This window comes from Balaenoptera ricei, chromosome X (assembly GCF_028023285.1).
Source record: "Balaenoptera ricei isolate mBalRic1 chromosome X, mBalRic1.hap2, whole genome shotgun sequence".
NCBI classification, from domain to species: Eukaryota; Metazoa; Chordata; class Mammalia; order Artiodactyla; family Balaenopteridae; genus Balaenoptera; species Balaenoptera ricei.
The window spans coordinates 55,687,204-55,705,967 of NC_082660.1; the positions used below are offsets into that span (position 1 = coordinate 55,687,204).

The window sequence follows — 18,764 nt, forward strand, 5'->3', positions numbered from 1 at the left end:
CATCATGAAGGAAGTTCTTTACCAAGATCATGACTCTTTGTTCCTTTCTGCCTTTATCAGCACCATTTGATGATTCTGTGTAGCAGTGGAGAGGGACAGTGACAGAGAGTCAGGAGACTCCTTTGCTGGACTCAGTTTTGCCTTCATGGAGCTGTGTGGCCCTGGGCAAGTCTCTCCCACTCTCTGGGTCTCAACTTTCCTGGATGGACAACAAGGATTTAAAGGTCTTTTCCTGCTCTATGGTTTTCTGGTCCTACAAACATTTTAAATAGCTTTATGGGACCCCAGGGAAAGAGGGAGATCTGAGAAGAGTCTCTTGAAGCCCTGGCAAATACAAACTGAATGACTTCAAGAACCACTGAAACAGAGGTCTAAGGAAACTGCAAGGAAGGGAAGAGGACAACTCCTCTGAATACAGTCCTAGCCCACACGAGATTCCCTCCTCCTTTCCAGAATGGGAGCAAAATAAGGAGTTAAAGATCAATTTTTGCCCAACAGCTTCAGGCTACTTTCCTTCAGCTGTAAGTTATGGGTGGCAGTGCAGAAGTGTGGGCTGGCATTGCCATCAGTGCCTGCTGACCCAACCCAACTGCCCTCCAAGACCCTCTTGCCCATGCCTCCCAGCTGAGGACAAAGGCATGGTGGCCTCCCATGCCCCAGAGTCCCTGACCAGACTTGAGCTACCCCTGGCTGAGTCAGAGAGGCATCAAGATGCAGCCACCACTTCCTCTCTGCAAAGGAAGTCATTCCAAGGTCTCCAGGTGGAGAACGGAGCATCATGGCATACAATGAACTGTTGGAGGATGATACTAAACACACACACAAGCACACACTCCTTGGATGGGGGTGGGGGGGGGGAGAACTCTCCTAACTGAATGGGGCCCAGATCCATTTCCAGGATGGCAGTTTCTGTAGCTGTCTCTCCTTGACAAAGCCCCAAGTGTGGACAGGGTGACCCCAGCCCAGGCAAGGAAGGGCTTCAGGACTCCCCCAAGCAGCTTCCCTGAGAATGGCTCTCTGGCTCGTCCCAGGAAGGGGATACACGCAGCTCTCCCATACTGCCCCCTCCACAATCCCAGGCTTTGTGACTACCCCCTCCCTCCCAACCCCGTGCCATACCCCCCAATCCCCCCACCCTCCTGCGAGACTAACTGCTCCCAGAGAGCCCCTCTACCAGCCCCCTTGCCTCTCCGGTCTTCCAGGTGACCCCCCCACTCGGGGGTGGTAAGAACGGGGACGGAGAAGGGAGGGGGCTTTCCTCGCAGGCAGGCAAGCAAGGGCTCCTAAAATGGCCACAGCAAGCTTGCTGGTATCTCAAGGACAGCGGAGAGGGCGGTGGGCAGAGACTAGGGGGCTCACTGCCTGGCGGCTGGTGAAGGAGCTGGGGGTGGGGCTAGGGGACTGAAGCTCAAGCTGGGGAAGCTGCGGTTATGTGCACTCACCATTCCCGATCCACCCCTTATCCACTGCATGGTGCTAATGAAGTCCGGCTTCTCCAAGGCCCTGGTGGCTGGCGCGGGTTGTCTCGGGCTGGCTGGGCTGGCAGGGCTGCAGCAAGCGAAAGCCCCAGCACCCCCTCCCCCTCGCCTCCTGCCTCCTTCACAGCCCTACAGCCTAATCCCCTCCGCTGCGGACCTCGCCTTCATTCAGGTTGTTCCATCCCTGCAGGCAGGCTCTGCCTTTCTGCCCCGCAGCTCCCGAGGTGCTTGGCCTGGGGAAACGTGGGAGGGGGGTTCCCCACCGACTGCCTTTGTCCCCTGCTGAGGCTTGAGATCTGGGAGGTGGGGTGCAGGGAGAGGATGTGGGTGAATAACCTCCGCCCAGGAGAAGGCAGCTGCCACCTCTGCCTGCCTCCGGCTGCGCTGGAGTTAGATGCTGTTTATTGTGGGGCTCCCCAATTGTGTCGAGTCAGCAAAAGTCCTTTCCAAAGTTGCCAGAGGTGTTGGGCCAGCCTTTTAAATAATAAGATCCTGCCCCAGTGGAGCTATGCCAGCACTCTCCCGCTTCCCTCCCTCCAGCACTCCCTCTACATAGTCCCCTGGGGTCTTCTCTCCTAGTGCTACTCTCTTGGGGATTTCATCCTCATTATCACTTTCACTTCTCAGAACAACCTTGTGGAGGCAGGCATTAGTATCTCCATCTTACAGATAAATAAATAAATAAATGATGGAGGAGACCTATCTAAGGTCACATAAAAAAGATAAAGTCTCAACTTTACCCTCTGCTGCTTTCCAGGCTTCTTTTTGCTATCATTCATACACACACACACACACACACCCTCAGGATTCTTCCTCACACCCTCAGGAATATAAAAGGTAGCTTGTTGATGAATGAATTTTCCACTTGCTTATTTTGCTGAGAATAAGTCAAATGAACATCAGCAAAACAGGCAAACGGAGAAACCACCCACCTCTTCATGATGCCTCTAACTCTGGGCAATTCAATCCAGGCTGGCCTCTTTGTGTCTGCTGGGAGTTGATACTGTTGGTCACATTCACACCCATTATCATTGCATATAGTCTTACAATAACCTTGTGAGGAAGACATGACAGGGAGTGTTAATTAATTAGTCCCCTATTACAGACATGAACATTGAAGCCCTGAGACTGAAAGATATTTGCCCATGGTAGCACAACCAAATAGGACAAGAATCCAATGCTCCTGACCCACAGGGAAGTTCAGGCAAGAAAGGGATTACAAAAACAGAGGTTGCAGCTACAGCAAGAAGGAATTAAAATATGACATCAGAAAGAAATGCCTGAAGGTGAATGGTATGAAGATATCACTGGCCCCACACACCACCTTATTGTCCTCTACTTCCTAGCAAACTCTCCCCTCTTCATCCAAGCCATTGTTTTGGCGAAACAGCTGGCCAAATATCAAAGCAGCTGCCTTAATGAGCACCCTGCCCTGGGAGGGGTATAAGCAGAAGGTGAATTGTCCTTTGGCAAGGGATTCCTGAATCAAATGGGAACTTAGCCTGGGTGACCTTTCAACTTCCTCCCAATTCTGATGGTTCAGTAATCAGAAATTCTACAGTGTCTCCTCACTTTCTCACCTTGGGGCCTTCATTCACACTGAGCCTCTTGGATGCGCCTCCCCTGCCAACCAGCCCATTCAAGCTGTCATGACTCTTTAAGATCTCTTTAAGACCTGGCACTAAGCACACAGCCTCTAGAAAGCTTTCCTGGAATACTCTAAAACCTGATTTTATCATCTTTCATCTAACTTCTGTAGCACCACCATTTAGCTTTCTCAACTGAAAATGATCTTTTACTTGTTGTTATAGGCTGAATTGTGCCCCCTCCCAAATTTGTATGTTGAAGTCCAAACCCCAATGCCTCAGAATGTGACTATATTTGGAGACATGGTCTTTAAAGAGGTAATTAAGTAAAAATAAGGTCATTAAGGTAGGCTCTAATCCAATATGTCTGGTGTCCTTATATGAAGAGAAAATTTGGACACAGGTTGGTATAGAGGGAAGACCATGTGAAGACAAAGGAGAAGACAGCCATTTATAAGACAAGGAAAGAGGCCTCGGAAGAGACCACCTTGATCTTGGACTTTCTAGCCTTCAGAGTTGTGAGAAAATAAATTTATGTTGTTTAAGCCACCCAGTCTGTGGTACTTTGTTATGGCAGCCCTGACAAATTAATACATTGGTCATGTATACACTTTTCTATTTATTGTCACTTAAGTGGAAATATAAGTTGTTTTTTTTAAAACTGGGGGCAATGAATTACTAACCTTGCTATCTCCTACAACAGTGACTGGCACATAGGTGATATCCAATAAAACCTGGATTGTCTTTTAATGGATACATTCATTAAACAATATTATTGAGGTCCTATGTGCCAGGCATTGGAATAGCTACTCAAGATACAAGACAAAGTTTCTCATGGACTTTAAAATGTACTTAAAGTGGAGAAGAAATAAACAAAAAATAAGTATACAAACAAGATAATTAAAGGTTGTGATATATGCTCTGAGGAATATAAACCAATTTATGTGATAGTGAGAAGCCCTGGGATTATAGAAGTTGTCTATATCAATCATGATCCAGTCAGGAAAACAGAAGCCACTCTAGATCTTTTAAAGAGAGAGCATTTAATACAGGGAACATAACACATTGTCAAAACAAAGAAGCCAAATAGGGGATGGTGAGGCAAGCCAGCATTTAGCAACCACAGAAAACTGCTACCACTCCTAGAGCTAGATGGTTAATGGGAAAAGGTAATGTTGCCAGAACCGAGAAACTGGTGCTAAATTGAAGCTAAAAGCATGGGGTGGGTGGCCTGATGGTGCAGATGCCATGATTGGAGGAACTGTCCAACAGAAGCTGGAGTCATTGAGGAGAAGCAGCCACTTCCAGAATATACCTCTCTGAAGCCGGAGGTGAAGGAAACACCCTGGCTTCTTCCCTCCTCCTGCCCACTAATCTCCCACAGGTGTCTCCCATTGGACAAAATAAGTGAGACAACAAGGGAGCATAAAAAATTTAGTTTGCAGGAGAAGAATGGAGAATGGATCTGAGGGCAAACATTCCAGTGTTAATGTATGTGCCTAGAGACTCTTGTAGAAGAACAGATGTTGATCGCATAGGCATAGACACTATTGAATCCATTATGTCTGGAGTACCTATTTGCCTAAAACATATGAGCAGTTAGAGGTGTTATAATGTAGAAGGTAAGAGTATAAGATCTGGGGCCAGAACTGCTTGAATTTTATTGACTTTGGTACTTACTCAGGCAGGTATTTAATGTTCTGCATCTTGATAGTTTTCTTATCTGTGAAATAGGGGTAATAATATTGTCTACTTCACAAGATTGTTTTGAAGATTTGATAAATTTGTCCATGGAAAGAAAGCACTTAGCACAAGGCCTAGCAACCAGTAAGTATTCAGAACAGGTTAATAGAAATATGGAAAAAGAGTTTCCACAATCTCTGTGCCCCAGACCTCTCCCTTGAAACCCTGTCATCTCTCAGAAGCCTAATTGGTATTTAGCCTGGCATCAGCTCTCAGTGGACAAGTGCCAAATGCTGTCCTCTTTTCAGCCATGAGCAGCATGAGGAGAGAGACAATCTTAGGTATGTCTCCAGCCTAGTACATTCTCTTTATTTGGGTCCATTGTGATTCAAGGAGCCCAGAAGCAGGCTTCTGAGGGCAGAGGCACCAACCCAAGCTGGTCTCCACCTGCTGTGGCTGTGGCTTTGGGCAGAGTTGAGTAAAGAACTGAATTCACTACAGTTGGGTAACCTGGAGCAAGGGCCCAGTTTCTCTGTATCTCAGGTTTCCCAATTATTTAATGAACACAGTAATTGTCATTTACCTAATAATGTTAAACAATCACTTATCAATGGATATCAAAGTTGGCAAAGATCTTCAAGATTATCTCCTTCAACATTCTCATTTTACAGACAATAACATATAGCCCCCAGGAGTAAATGGGATTCCCAAAGTCACAGAGTAATTTAGCGGCTGAGCTGGAATGAGACTCAGACCACACTCAGAGTGGAATGCAGCAGTGAAAAAGGATAAAAATTAAAAGTATACAACTACTATAATGCTAGTATTGAGAGCCTAATGCTAATATCCACATTATAACCTATGTTATCTTGACAAAATGATATTAGGTACATATATCACTACGTATTCTTATTTACTCATTTGTAAATTCAATAAACGTGTGTGTACTATGTGCCAGGCATAGTGTGTTAAGCACTGATTATATAATAACGAACAAGACAGACACCATCCATGCCTTCACTTCTATCCAATAAACAAGTAAATGAGGTAAATAAATATGCTAATACAGATGGTGATAAATGCTATGAAAGAAAGAAAGTGAAAGAATAGAGAGTAACTGTGGGGGAAGGGAGAATTTAGATAAAGAAGGCCTCTTCAAGGAGATGACATTTAAGTTGAGGCCTATAGGCTTAAAGTGAGCCAACCATGTAAAGAGGTAGTGGGGAAGTATTCCAGGCACAGAAACAGAAAGTCCAAAAGTCCGAAGGATTGAATAGGCTTAGAGTGTCCCAGGAATTGGAAACCCAGTGAGGCTGAAATGGTAGAGAGAAGGTAGAAGAGTTGTAGGAGACATATTTGGTAGAAACATGTCATATAAAGCCTTGAAAATTATAGTAGAGTGTTTGTATTTTATTTTGAGAACAACAGGGAGAGAGCAGAGGGAGTTCAGGGGTTTTAAGCAAGAGAATGAGTTGGTCTGATTTACATTTGTAAAAGAGCACTCAGGTTGTTATATGATAAACAAATTGAAAGAGGGACAAGAGGTTGAAGCTTTTGTAGTCATCCAGGAGAGAAATGATATAACTTGGGATGGAAAGGCTGTGAAGATGATGAACAGAGGTAAAAATATTTGAGATATATTTTAGAGGTAGAAACAACAGAACTTGGTGATGGGTTGTATGTAGAGTGTGAGGGAAAGGAAGGAGGAATTAAGGATGACTCTAGTTTTTTGGCTTGAACAATTGGGTAGATGGTAGTACCATTTGCTGATGTGAGAAGACTGGAAGAAGCACAGATTTGAGGAGGGAAGGAAATCAAGACTTCTATTCTGGATGTAGTAAGTGTGAGCTGTACTTTAGTCATATTATTAGAGGAGATGTCAGAAAGACAATTGGATACACAAGCCTAGAGCTCAGGAGTGAAGATCTATCAGGAGATATACATTTTGGAGTCATCCTCATGTAGATGGGATGAGATTATCTAGAGAGAGAGTGTAGGTAGAAGAGGGTCCTGGACCGAGTCTTGAGGCTCTCCGACAATTAAACTAAAGTTGAGTAGAGAGGGAGGAGTCAAAAATGGAGACTGAGAAGTAGTGGTCAGTAAGGTAGAAAGAAAACCAGAAGAAATCTCATTCAGGTGAAAAAAGTTTTGAGAAATGACGCTAAGTTGAATGGATGATGATAGAGATATGACCATTGTATTGGTAACATAGTCACAGTCATTGGCCTTGATAAGAGTTTCATTAACATGAGGGTAACAGAAGTCATACTGGAGTGAGTTGAGGAGTGAACGAAGGAAAAAAGAGTTAATGAAGGTAAAGAAGTGGAAAAGAGTATAGGTAACTCTTTGAAAAATTTTGTTCTGAAGGGAATAAGAAATAGGGAACATTTGGACAGGTATATGAGGTCAAGGAAGTTGTTCTTTTTTTTCAATTTAAACAAGAGTTTAAGAGCATGCTTATATTATGATGGGAATGAGAAGGAAAGGCTGATAATATAGGACCTTGCTACTTGAAGCATGGTCCACAGACCAACAGCATTATCATCACCTGGACACGTTACAAACACAGAACCTCAGGCCCCAACTCAGAGCTACTGAATCATAACCTGCATTTAACTAGATCCCCAGGTTATTTGCATGTACGTTAAAGTCTGAGAAGCACAGGTGCAGCAGAAGGGTTACTTGCAGGAGCAAAGTCTTCGAGAAGGTGATAGGGAAGGATCCAGAGCATAAGAGATGATACTTTCTCTTGATAGGAACAGAGCCACTTCCTGTACTCTAACAAGAAGGAAGACAAAGAAAATGGGCAACGGTGCAGGTGCTGCTGGGCCTGTATATTTGGTGAATGAAGAGAAGATATGAATCTGAGAGAGGGGTATGGAAGGAGGAATCATTGGAAGTTATAGGAGAGAGAAGCAACTATGAAATAGTCCTCTAAGAGCAATGGTTCTCAACATTGGCTACACACTGGAATCACAGGGGGAGCTTTAAAAAACACTGCTATCTAGATCTCACCTTCAGGGATTATGACTTAATTGAAATGAGGTATATCCTGGGCATCAGTATTTTTATAAGATCCCTAGATGATTCTAATATGCAACTAAAGTTGAAAGCCACTCTCTCTAAGACAAGAAAGTGAAAAAGTAAACATATTAGGGACATGTAGTAGAGTTTTCAGGAAGTGTTGAGTGCCCAATTGAGGCTTGTGGTAAAGCAAAGTCAATCAGCTCAACTGTGGGACTTTTACTCAGTCTATTTTGCTGCTCAAGCACAGGTATATAAAAGATAGCTGGTTGGGTGAAATCTGGGGTAGATTTTCCAGGAACACACAATGGGAAAAGAAATGGGAAATAATGTTGAAAGTATTTTCAAGGGAGTGGTCACAACAATGGACCAGGGAATCTAAGCTGGACAGAAGGGGAAAAGAGGACATGAGAAGGGGTGATGAGTATGGGGTAAGGTTAATGGGATGGTGGGGTCAGTGAATTGGAGATCTTGATGATGTGGAAGAATTGCTGGAGTAGAGGCCCCAGAGTAAGTGAGCTGGAATAACAGGACAGTGATCAGAAGGGAGATGCCTGAAATTGAGATTCTGGAGGCAATTCATTTAGTTATTTGCTATAACAAGATGCAGGATGTTATCACAGGAGTTTTCTGACTGAGGTGGGGTGAAAGTGAGGCCAGGGTTGAGTAGGTCATCTACAGGAATGTTGAGGTTAGACAGACCAGAGAACGATGAAGACAAGTGATGGTTCAGGAGCTAAAGTCTTCAATGAGTGAGGAGGAATGTCCAGAAAGACACTCTGTCAGCCAAGAATTATGCTTAAAGAACATACTATGTGGCAAGTTCTGTTCTAGATACTGGGGATGCAGCAGTTAACAACACAAACTGGGTCTCTATTCTCAAGAAGCTTATATTATAATGGAGATATTTAGACGTTGAACCCCCAAAACAATAAAGTAATATTAGGTACTGAATAGTTATTATGAAAGTAATAAACAGGGTGATATAATAGAAGGTAACTGAGGAAGGAGGACACTGTTTTAGCTAGGTGGCCAAGAAAGGCCTTTCTGAGGAGATGACATCTGAGTTGACACCAGAATGATGAGAAGAAACCAGCCATGCGAAGATCTGGGGGAAGAGCATTCCAAACAGGAAGGGACAACAAAAACAAAGGCCCAGAATTGGAAATGAGATTGATATATGTGAGGGGCAGAAAAAGGTCAGCATGGCAGAATGTAGTGAAGCATAAGACAGTGGTGAGAGATGATGTCAGAGAAGCAGGCAGGGCCAGAATAGCAAGAGATGAAAGTAAAAGGGAAGGGACAGTCAGTAGCAGAGGCAGATGGCTTGTGCTTCCAAGGAGCTGAGAGTTGTGAAGTCAGGAGAGGAAGAAATGATAAACATGATAGATGTCATGCCAAATAAGCTAGCACAGGGAAGAATTTAAAGCAAGATGTTAGTGCAATAGGAAAGGTGTGTATAGGTATATACCCAAATATAATCTGGCCTAGACTTTGAGAAGAAAAATCAAACTGGATAAATTTTTAAGCTCGTCTATACCCTTGATACCACTCAAAATGTGGACCTCAGACCAGTGGCATCAGCATCACCTAGGAGCTTATTAGAAATGCAGAATCCCAGGTCTACCCCAGACCTACTGACTTAGCACCAGCATTTTTACAAAATTCGTAGTGATTCACATGCACATTAAAGTGTGGAAAGACCAGCTCTAGACCAAACTCCTGTCACTATGTTGGAGTCATTGAGGTAATTTTCCTTGCTAAAAAAAGGATAGGAAACATCTTCATCTGTATTTGGATGCATAATTAATAGTCAGAGATGTTGAGAACAGGTAGGGTTCCTGATTTGGGGAAGAATGTTTGCTGAACATGTGGACTCCCATTTCTTCTGTGGGAACGTCATATAAGACAGTCACTTACCTAGGAATGTAATTCCTCATCCTTAAGTTCCCCAAAGCAGCTCCCTGACCTTGCAGACCTGAGCCAGTGAAGAGACCCAGTGGATCCCAGAGACACTTGAAGTAAGCTCTTAAAGTAGCTTCAAGCAGCCCAGGGAAGAGCGGGAAGGAAGTGGCCACACTTGCCTTTCTTCAGGTCTCAACAGGCAGAGCCCAGGGACAGGGTTCAATGAGTTGCTACAAAAAGCATCACCCTGGAATGTAAGAGTACTTGGCCCAACTGCCTTTCCCCAAGGCCACTTTAGCTTGATCACAGGGACCAGCCAGATGAAAAGCCTGTTCCTTCCTCTGTGGTAAAGACCCATTAGTTACTCTCCTCCTCTAAGCTCTCCATGGGCTCTTTACTCTCAAATTTGGATAAATGAAGTGACTTCAAGTTCATCTCATCCATCCCCTTTTCCTAGCACTCACCTCTTTCCTCTTTGTCTCCCTCTTCTCTTTCTCCCATGCCATGCCTTTCAGCCTCAAACAACTTCCTATTTATCTAAGGAATTTGCTTTCCAGTCCACTAGTCATTTTTAGTACAAAGGCAGGAACTGAAATAACTGCATGAGGAGTTACAATTGGATGAGTAGAATTAATCCCCATCTGAACAGAGGTATTTCTTAAACAACTTGGGTGGATTCAGGACCTTGCAAAGCTCATGAACAATATGTATCTGCTCAAAGATTCTCTGGCAAGCCAAACTCACATGTTAATGTCCAAACTTATGAAGTGATGAACTTCCAATGATTGAAGGCATACAAGTAGAGTCTGGAAGAGTACCTGCCAGAAATGCTGTAGAATGACTCTTCCATCCGTGGAAGGCTGTGTTAGAGAACCATGCAAAGAAGTCAGTGAGCCAAGATGAAAAAAGCACTGGACTGGGAGTCGGATGAGTGCTGAGTTACTGTGTGACCTTGGGCAAGCCACTCAGTCTTTTCATCTGTCAAATGGTGTTGTTAGAGTCTCTTAATGCTTTTTGACCTGTGCTTTTATAGAGCGTAGAGAGGGTCCTTCAGAGGCCTGCCCTCTAGAGCTCTCTGACCTTTAGCTTCTCTACCTCTCCATAGTTCCAGGCAAATTCATATTGGTATGCTGTAGGAATGGCTGTGTCTGTGGAGGGATGTAGTCCATGCAGAGCAGTGCTTTTCAAATTTTAATAATCATGGATGTTCTAAATGAATATTCTGTTTCAGTTAGGTCTGGGGTGTGACATGAGGTTCTGCATTTCTAACAGACTACTAGGTGATACAGATACTGCTGGCCCATGGACCACACTTATAGAAGTGAGAGGCCAATAGAAAGAGCAAAGAAGCAAGAGCCATGGCCTCCAGCCCCAGTTCCCACTGAGAGCTTCTTTGAGGAAACTACTAAACGTTCTCTTCAACAGGCCTGCTAAACCATTCTCCACGGGGGTGATAAAAGGACAAGAAGAGACTCTTCCAGCCAGAGGAGTGCTTCACCAGGAAAAGCATTATAAAGAAAGACAGCAAGGTGTCCATTTAACGGAAGGTAAGGTTCCTTCAATAGGACCTGCTCCCCCACCCCCATCAACCTGGATGACTTGAGTCACCTCTCAGGTTCCAAGTTCTGTCTCCTGAACTCCAAGGGAAACTTGTTTTGTTAGTGAAGGTGCTGAGGAGGGTCAGGGGGAGAAGAAAAGGAGGGAGAAATAGGAGGAGAAAAAGAAGAGGAGGAAGATGAAGAGGATAAGTAGGAAAGGAAGAGAATGAAGAGGAGAGGTAAAAGGAGGAAGTGATGGAGGGAGAACAAGAAGGGTAAAGAAGGAAGAGGAGGAAGCAGTGGTGGATGAGGAGGAAGGAGAAAAGGGGAAGAAGAAGAGGGAGGAGGAGGAGGGGGAGAAAGAAAACGAGGAGGAAGGGGAAAGAGGTGAGCTTAAAAGATCAAGGTTAAGACTTTTCCTAAAGTCTCCTTCCTTGCTAGACTCCATCCTCATCTGGGTCCTCTTCACAGCAGGACATCCTCACAGCAGGATCCTAAGGTCCCTTTCTGGCTCTAAAATTCTATGATCTTCTGAAATGCTATGGCAACACGATGAGGTGACTCCATCCAGCCTGGCCTCCTGGCTTGCCTATGATGAACTGTCTCTTTTCCTCACCTGTTACCCAGCAGGAGCCACCCACCCATACCCATGTTTCCTCTTTCTGGTATGGGTGGATTCAAAGAGTTCATCAGGCTTCTGTGGAAGCCCTGGGGTGAAGGGCAAACCAGGAAGGAAGAGAGAAGGCATCACCTCTACATACATACATATAATTAGTTGCCAAGTCCTGTTGCCTCTGCCCCTACGGCACTTCCTCTGTATCCCCTCCTTCCCATACTTATAACAGCTGCTTCAGGTCAGGCCTTCATTTATTTCTCTCCTGACCATCATATCAGCTGCCTAAGTGCCAACATATCTCCATTTTTGCTGCCTTCCAAACCATTCTCACACTGCTGCCAGAGTTAGAACCCTAAAGCATTACTTGATCCTCCTCTGATGAAACATTTTTAAGATGAAGTTCAAACTATTTAGCAAGATATTAACAGTTCTCTATAACTTGGCCCTAAATCTTCTTCTAAATACTCTTTAGTCTCTCTACATATCTACATTTTCCAGCTCACATGCTTTTAAAAAAATATATCGTCTGAGAAATCTTTCCCCTACTTCTGCTTGTTTAAGTCTTAGCCATCTTTCCAGGCCTGGTCCAAAAGCCATCTCTTCTATGAAGCTTAAACCCAAGTTGAAATCCATCTCTCTTTCTCTGCATGCTCACGACATTTTACTGGCACCCTTTTTCTGTCACTTGCTACTGATTGTTTTACGTAGTTAGATGTTTATTAGCTTGTCTCCTCCACATAATTTTGCTTCCCCACAGCCTCTGGCAGAGCACTTACTGTTGAGGGCTCAGAAAATGTTTGTTGAATGAATTGATGTTCAGATAAGGGATAAAAAAAAGTGCATGGGTTCAGAGAAGGGCAGATTCCAAACCCATGCGGGGTCCAACTTTCACTGGGCACTCTAAGGCATACTAGGGGTGTCTCCATCTCCCCCCAACCAATGCTCCTCTTGATTCTTCACACTCTGCGATCAGAATGACACCCCTTTGGAACTGGAGACATTTTGGAGGTCTCTGAGAAATGCAAATAGCCTTGAAAGGGGACACCACCCTAAACACTGATTTTCAAAGGGTAGATTGCAAGGTTTTAATGAACTAAAGTGGACCATTTGGGTAATAAAATCAATTAGGTGTGTCCCGAATAGCTTTTTTTTTTAACTGAAGAGAAAATATCAGACTACATGACAAATAATAAGGGTATTATTCTATGAAAAGTTTGTTTCAATTTTGTTTGTTAGTTGTGATGTTGAATATATATATTTTTAATGTGGGTCCCAGTCAGAACAGTTTGAAATATGTTTTCCTAAACCAACATTGGCTGGAAGCAAGATACACACTTGAACTAGTTACTTTTTCTCTTTGGATCTCAGTTTCCTCATCTGGAGAACAAGAATACTAATAGTATCTATATCAGAAAGTTGCTCTGAGGAGTAAACTAGTGATTACACATGAAGTCTTTAGCACAGATCCTGGCACATGTTAGCTCTGATGATGGTGATTAACTGTGGGGTGGAGGTAGAGGGTAGGGTTGAAAAGATTGTAGTAAGGATCTCTAAGGATGGTGAAAGACCTCGACAGATCTATTGTAGACCACATGAATTGACACTCATACATAGTGGGTACAGATATGATGCAGACTATATGTAGTCAGACACATACAAATACACACACACACACACACACACATACACACACACACTTATACACTGAATAGCCCCACACAAACTTTAGTCTCTACCAATAGCCAGGTGTGCCTGTCACTTTGCTCCTGTGAGGAATCTGAGCCTGTCACAAAGCAAGGTGTTTGGGGTCTAATATCCAGGATGGACAGGAGGAAAAGGGGGCCTAGGATGGGGGAAAGTTGTGATAGGAGCAATGAAAATATCCTAGTCCCCAAAGCCCAGAGCATACATTGAAAGAGCCTCATGAAACCTTGGCAGCCAGACAAATGAAATACAGGTAGGCATAAGACCACTTGCTTATTTTCCATCAATCTTTCTCTCCTTTTGGGGTGTGATTCTTCTGTGAGCCTGCTGCTTTGTCTTCTCAGGAAGTTTAGGTCTGTATTATATTCTTGGGGAGAGGGAAAGCAATATAAGGAGGCAGTGGGGGAGAGGAATTCTTATCACTTATTTATTCAAAGAATATTTATTTGGTACCTTCTATGTGCTAGGCACTTCCTGTTCCTGGCATTGGGGATATTTTGGTCAATGAAACAGTCAAAAATCCTTGCCTTCATGGAACTTATATTCTAGCAGGAAGAGACAGATAACAAGTATAAATAAATAAATAAAATTTATGGTATGTCAGATGGTTAAAACTGCTGTTTGGGAAAAAAAAAGCAAAGAGGAGGATGGGAGTAGCAAGTATGCACTTTTTAAAGGATAACCAGTGACAATCTCACTAAGAAGACATGTGAACCAAACCTGATTGGAGTGAGAAAGCAATGCAGACATCTGAAGTCAGAGTGTTCCAGGTAAAAGGAACATCAAGCAAGGCCTATGACTGGAGTATGCCTGGTGGTTCTGAATAGGAGAGCAAAGGGCAGTGTAACTGGAGTGGAGAAAGCAATGGGAGCCTGTGGTGGGAAATGAGGTCATGGGGGTAATGGGGGCCTGATCATGTACGGTCTAATAGATTATTGTGAGAATTAGGCTTTTACTCTAAGTGAGATGGAGACAAATGAAGAATGTTGAGCAGAGGAGTGACATGTGACATGATTTGACTTAAGTTTTAACAAGCTCACACTGGCTGCCGTGTAGAGAATTGACTGTAGGGGGTTAAGGGAGGAAATAGAGAGAACAGCAAGAAGAATAATGTAGTTATAGTGAGAGACGATGGTGGTTTAGACTAGCGTGGTAACATGCGAAATAGGGAGAAGTAATCGATTCTACATGAATTTTGAAGGTAGAGCTAACAGGATTTCCTGACAAATTGGATGTGGGATGTGAGAGAAAATGAGTCATCAAGGATTTTGGTCTGAGCATCTAGAAGAAAGTAGTTGGGAGTTACTATTAACTGAGGTGGAGAAGAGTGCAAAAGAAGCAGATATGGGGTTTTATATCAAGAGATCAATTTGGGACATATTAAGTGTGAAATGCCTATTAGATATCCAAGAGGAAACGTTGAATAGGCAGTTAGATGTGTCCAGGGAGGCCAGGCTAGAGATACAAATTTGGAGTTATTAACGTACAAATGTTATTTAAATCCATGAGCCTAGATGAGGAATTCACCAAAGAAGGGAATACAAATGGAGAAGAGAAGAGGTCCAAGGACTGAGCCTTCCAAAATTTAGAGCATGGGGAAATGAGGAGTAAAGAGCAGAGGAGTCTGAGAAGGAGCAGTCAGTGAGGTAGGAATGAAACCAGAAGAGTATGGTGTCCTGGAAACCAAGGAAGACACAGTTTCAATGATGAAAGAATAGTCAACTTTGTCAAGTGCTGCTGAGAGGGGTTCTTTTAGGGGTTAATAAGGGGGCTAGCCCCATGGCAAGCTGATGTAATGGTGGTACATGTTTTCAGGGAAGGGGGAAGGTTTGCTCCCTAGTTAACAGCTTCCTGAGTGATCTATGTGGAGGCAGTGTGACATTAAGTTTCTGGTCCAACAGGCACATGGAACTGCGCTGGATTGGCCAGCAATCCTGTGTGTTTGGTGTGTCATATGAGACATTTAATACAGAAAGCAGAGCAGCTCTAGTAGTTAGCCATGCAACTTACCAACCAAGCTCCTATAGGCACTTGTGATTTCCCTCTCCCTTCTTAAACCTCACTACATTCTTCCAAACAAATGATAGAAGCTCCCTTCCCAGGGTTCCCAGAAGGAAGATGGGCTGAGGAGGCAGAGCTATGGACTACTGTAAAAGGCTTGTTTCTCACTCTTAACAGTTGTAGTATAGAGACAAGTTACCTATCAAAAACCCATTTTCCATTCTTTTTGAGTATGAATTTGTCTAGCTTCCTTTGCTAAGATTTGTCAAATAAGAGGACAGTGGAAGGTCTTGGATAGGAGCTTCCAGGAAAGCTCCTTAAAAAACTGGCATGGGGGAGACCTTCAAAATGGCAGAGGAGTAAGACATGCAGATCACCTTCCTCCCCAGAAATACATCAGGAATACATCGACATGTGGAACAACTCCTACAGAACACCTACTGAATGCTGGCATAAGACTTCATACTTCCCAAAAGGCAAGAAACTCCCCACGTACCTGGGTATGGCAAAAGAAAAAAGAAACACCAGAGACAAAAGAATAGGGATGGGACCTGCACCTCTGGGAGGGAGCTGTGAAGGAGGAAAAGTTTCCGCACACTAGGAAGCCCCTTCGCTGGCGGAGATGGGGGGTGGCGGGGGGAAGCTTTGGAGCCACAAAGGAGAGAGCAACAAGAGGGGTGCAGAGGGCAAAGCAGAGAGATTCCCACACAGAGGATCAGTGCCGACCAGCACTCACCAGCCTGAGAGGCTTGTCTGCTCACCCGACCAGGGCAGGTGGGGACTGGGAGGTGAGGCTCCAGCTTCGGAGGTCAGATCCCAGGGAGAGGACTGGGGTTGGCTGTGTGAACATAGCCTGAAGGGGGCTAGTATGCCACAGCTAGCCGAGAGGGAGTTTGGGAAAAAGTCCGGAACTGCCTAAGAGGCAAGAGACCATTGTTTCAGAGTGCGTGAGGAAAGGGGATCCAGAACACCACCTAAACAAGTGCCAGAGACGGGTGTGAGCCACTGCAATCAGCGTGAAAACCAGAGGTGGGCATGAAATGCTAAGGCTGCTGCTGCAGCTACCAAGAAGCCTGTGTGCAAGCACAGGTCACTGTACACACCTCCCCTCCCAGGACTATGTGTAGCCTGTCACTGCCAGGGTCCCGTGATCCAGGGACAACTTCCCCAGGAGAAAACACAGTGCACCTCAGGCTGTCGCAACATCACGCCAGCCTCTACCAGCACAGGCTCGCCCCACATTATGTATCCCACCCTCCCCCCGGCCTGAGTGAGCCAGAGCCCCCTAATCAGCTGCTACTTTAACCCCGTCCTGTCTGAGCAAAGAACAAACGCCCTCAGGTGATCTACATGCAGAGGCTGGGAGAAATCCAAAGCTGAACCCCAGGAGCTGTGAGAACACAGAAGAGAAAGGGAAATTTCTCCCAGCAGCCTCAGGAGCACTGGACTAAATCTCCACAATCAATTTGATGTACCCTGCATCTGTGGAATACCTGAATAGACAATGAATCATCCCAAAATTGAGGCTGTGGACTTTGGTAGCAACTGTAGAATTGGGGTTTGCTTTCTGTATCTAATTGTTTCTGGTTTTATGTTTATCTTAGTTTAGTATTTAGAGTTTCTTATCATTGGTAGATTTCTTTATTGATTTGGTTGCTCTCTTCCTTTTTTTTATATACAGATATATATACATATATTTCCTTTTCCCTTTATGTTAGTGTGTATGTGTATGCTTCTTTGTGTGATTTTGTCTGTATAGCTTTGCTTTTACCATTTTTCCTAGGGTTCCCTCTGTCTGTTTTTTTGGTTTTTGCTTTTTCAGTATAGTTTTTAGTGCTTGTTATCATTGGTGGATTTCTTTTTTGGTTTGGTTGCTCTCTTCTTTCTTTCTTTTTTTTTCATCTTTTCTTTAATACTTTTAATTTTTTTATTTTTAATGTTTTTTATTTTTTATTTTAATAACTTTATTTTATTTTCTTTTTTTCTTTCTCTTCTCCCTTTTATTCTGAGCCATGTGGCTGAAAGGGTCTTGGTGCTCCAGGCGGGTGTCAGGTCTGTGTCTCTGAGTTGGGAGAGCCACGTTCAGGACATTGATCCATCAGAGACCTCCTGGCTCCACGTAATATCAAATGGTGAAAGCTCTCCCAGAGATCTCCATCTCAATGCTAAGATGCAGTTCCACTCAACGACCAGCACGCTACAGTGCTGGACACCCTATGCCAAACAACTAGCAAGACAGGAAAACAACCCCACCCATTAGAGGAGAGGCTGCCTAAAATCATAGTAAGGTAACAGACACCTCAAAACACACCACCGGACATGGTCATGGACAACAGAAAGACAAGAGCCAGCCTCATGCACTAGAACACAGGCACCAGTACCCTCCACGAGGAAGCCTACAGAACACCACTGGGGGCAGACACCAAAAACAATGGGAACAAAGAACCTGCAGGTTGCAAAAACAAGACTCCAAACACAGTAAGTTATGCAAAATGAGAAGACAGAGAAAGACACAGCAGATGAAGGAGCAAGGTAAAAACCCACCAGACCAAACAAATGAAGAGGAAATAAGCAGTCTACCTAAAAAAGAATTCAGAGTAATGATAGTAAAGATAATCCAAAAACTTGGAAATAGAATGGAGAAAATAAAAGAAACATTTAACAAGCACCTAGAAGAACTAAAGAGGAAACAAACAATCATGAACAGCATAATAAATAAAATTAAAAATTCTCTAGAAGGGAACAATAGCAGTATAACTAAGGTAGAAGAACAGATAAGTGACCTGGAAGATAAAATAGTGGAAATAACTAACACAGAGCAGAATAAAGAAAAAAGAATGAAAAGAATTGAAGACAGTCTCAGAGACTTCTGGGACAATATTAAACACACCAACATTCGAATTATAGGGGTCCCAGAAGAAGAAGAGAAAAAGAAAGGGACTGAGAAAATATTTGAAGAGATTATAGTTAAAAACTTCCCTAATATGGGAAAGGAAATAGTCAATCAAGTCCAGGAAGTGCAGAGAGTCCCATACAGGATAAATCCAAGGAGAAACATGCAAAGACACATATTAATCAAACTATCAAAAATTAAATACAATGAAAAAAATATTAAAAGCAGCGAGGGAAAAACAACAAATAACATACAAGGGAATCCCCATAAGGTTAACAGCTGATCTTTCAGCAGAAACTCTGCAAGCCAGAAGAGACTGCCAGAACATATTTAAAG

General features: G+C 43.7%; 1 protein-coding gene across 5 annotated transcripts in view; it reads right to left on the reverse strand.

The window, feature by feature from the left end:
• The window catches only part of ARHGEF9 (Cdc42 guanine nucleotide exchange factor 9), a 228,719-nt gene extending 226,837 nt beyond the window's left edge, over positions 1-1,882 (reverse strand). For 2 of the 5 annotated variants that reach the window (XM_059910557.1, XM_059910548.1), the window contains exon 1: positions 1,443-1,609. In XM_059910557.1, coding sequence (XP_059766540.1) covers positions 1,443-1,472 — 30 coding nt within the window. In that variant the 5' untranslated portion in view covers positions 1,473-1,609. Of the gene's footprint in view, positions 1-1,442; positions 1,610-1,635 lie in introns of those variants that run through there. The other 3 variants (XM_059910551.1, XM_059910558.1, XM_059910560.1) reach the window with 2 other exon arrangements.
• Positions 1,883-18,764: the final 16,882 nt, after the last annotated feature.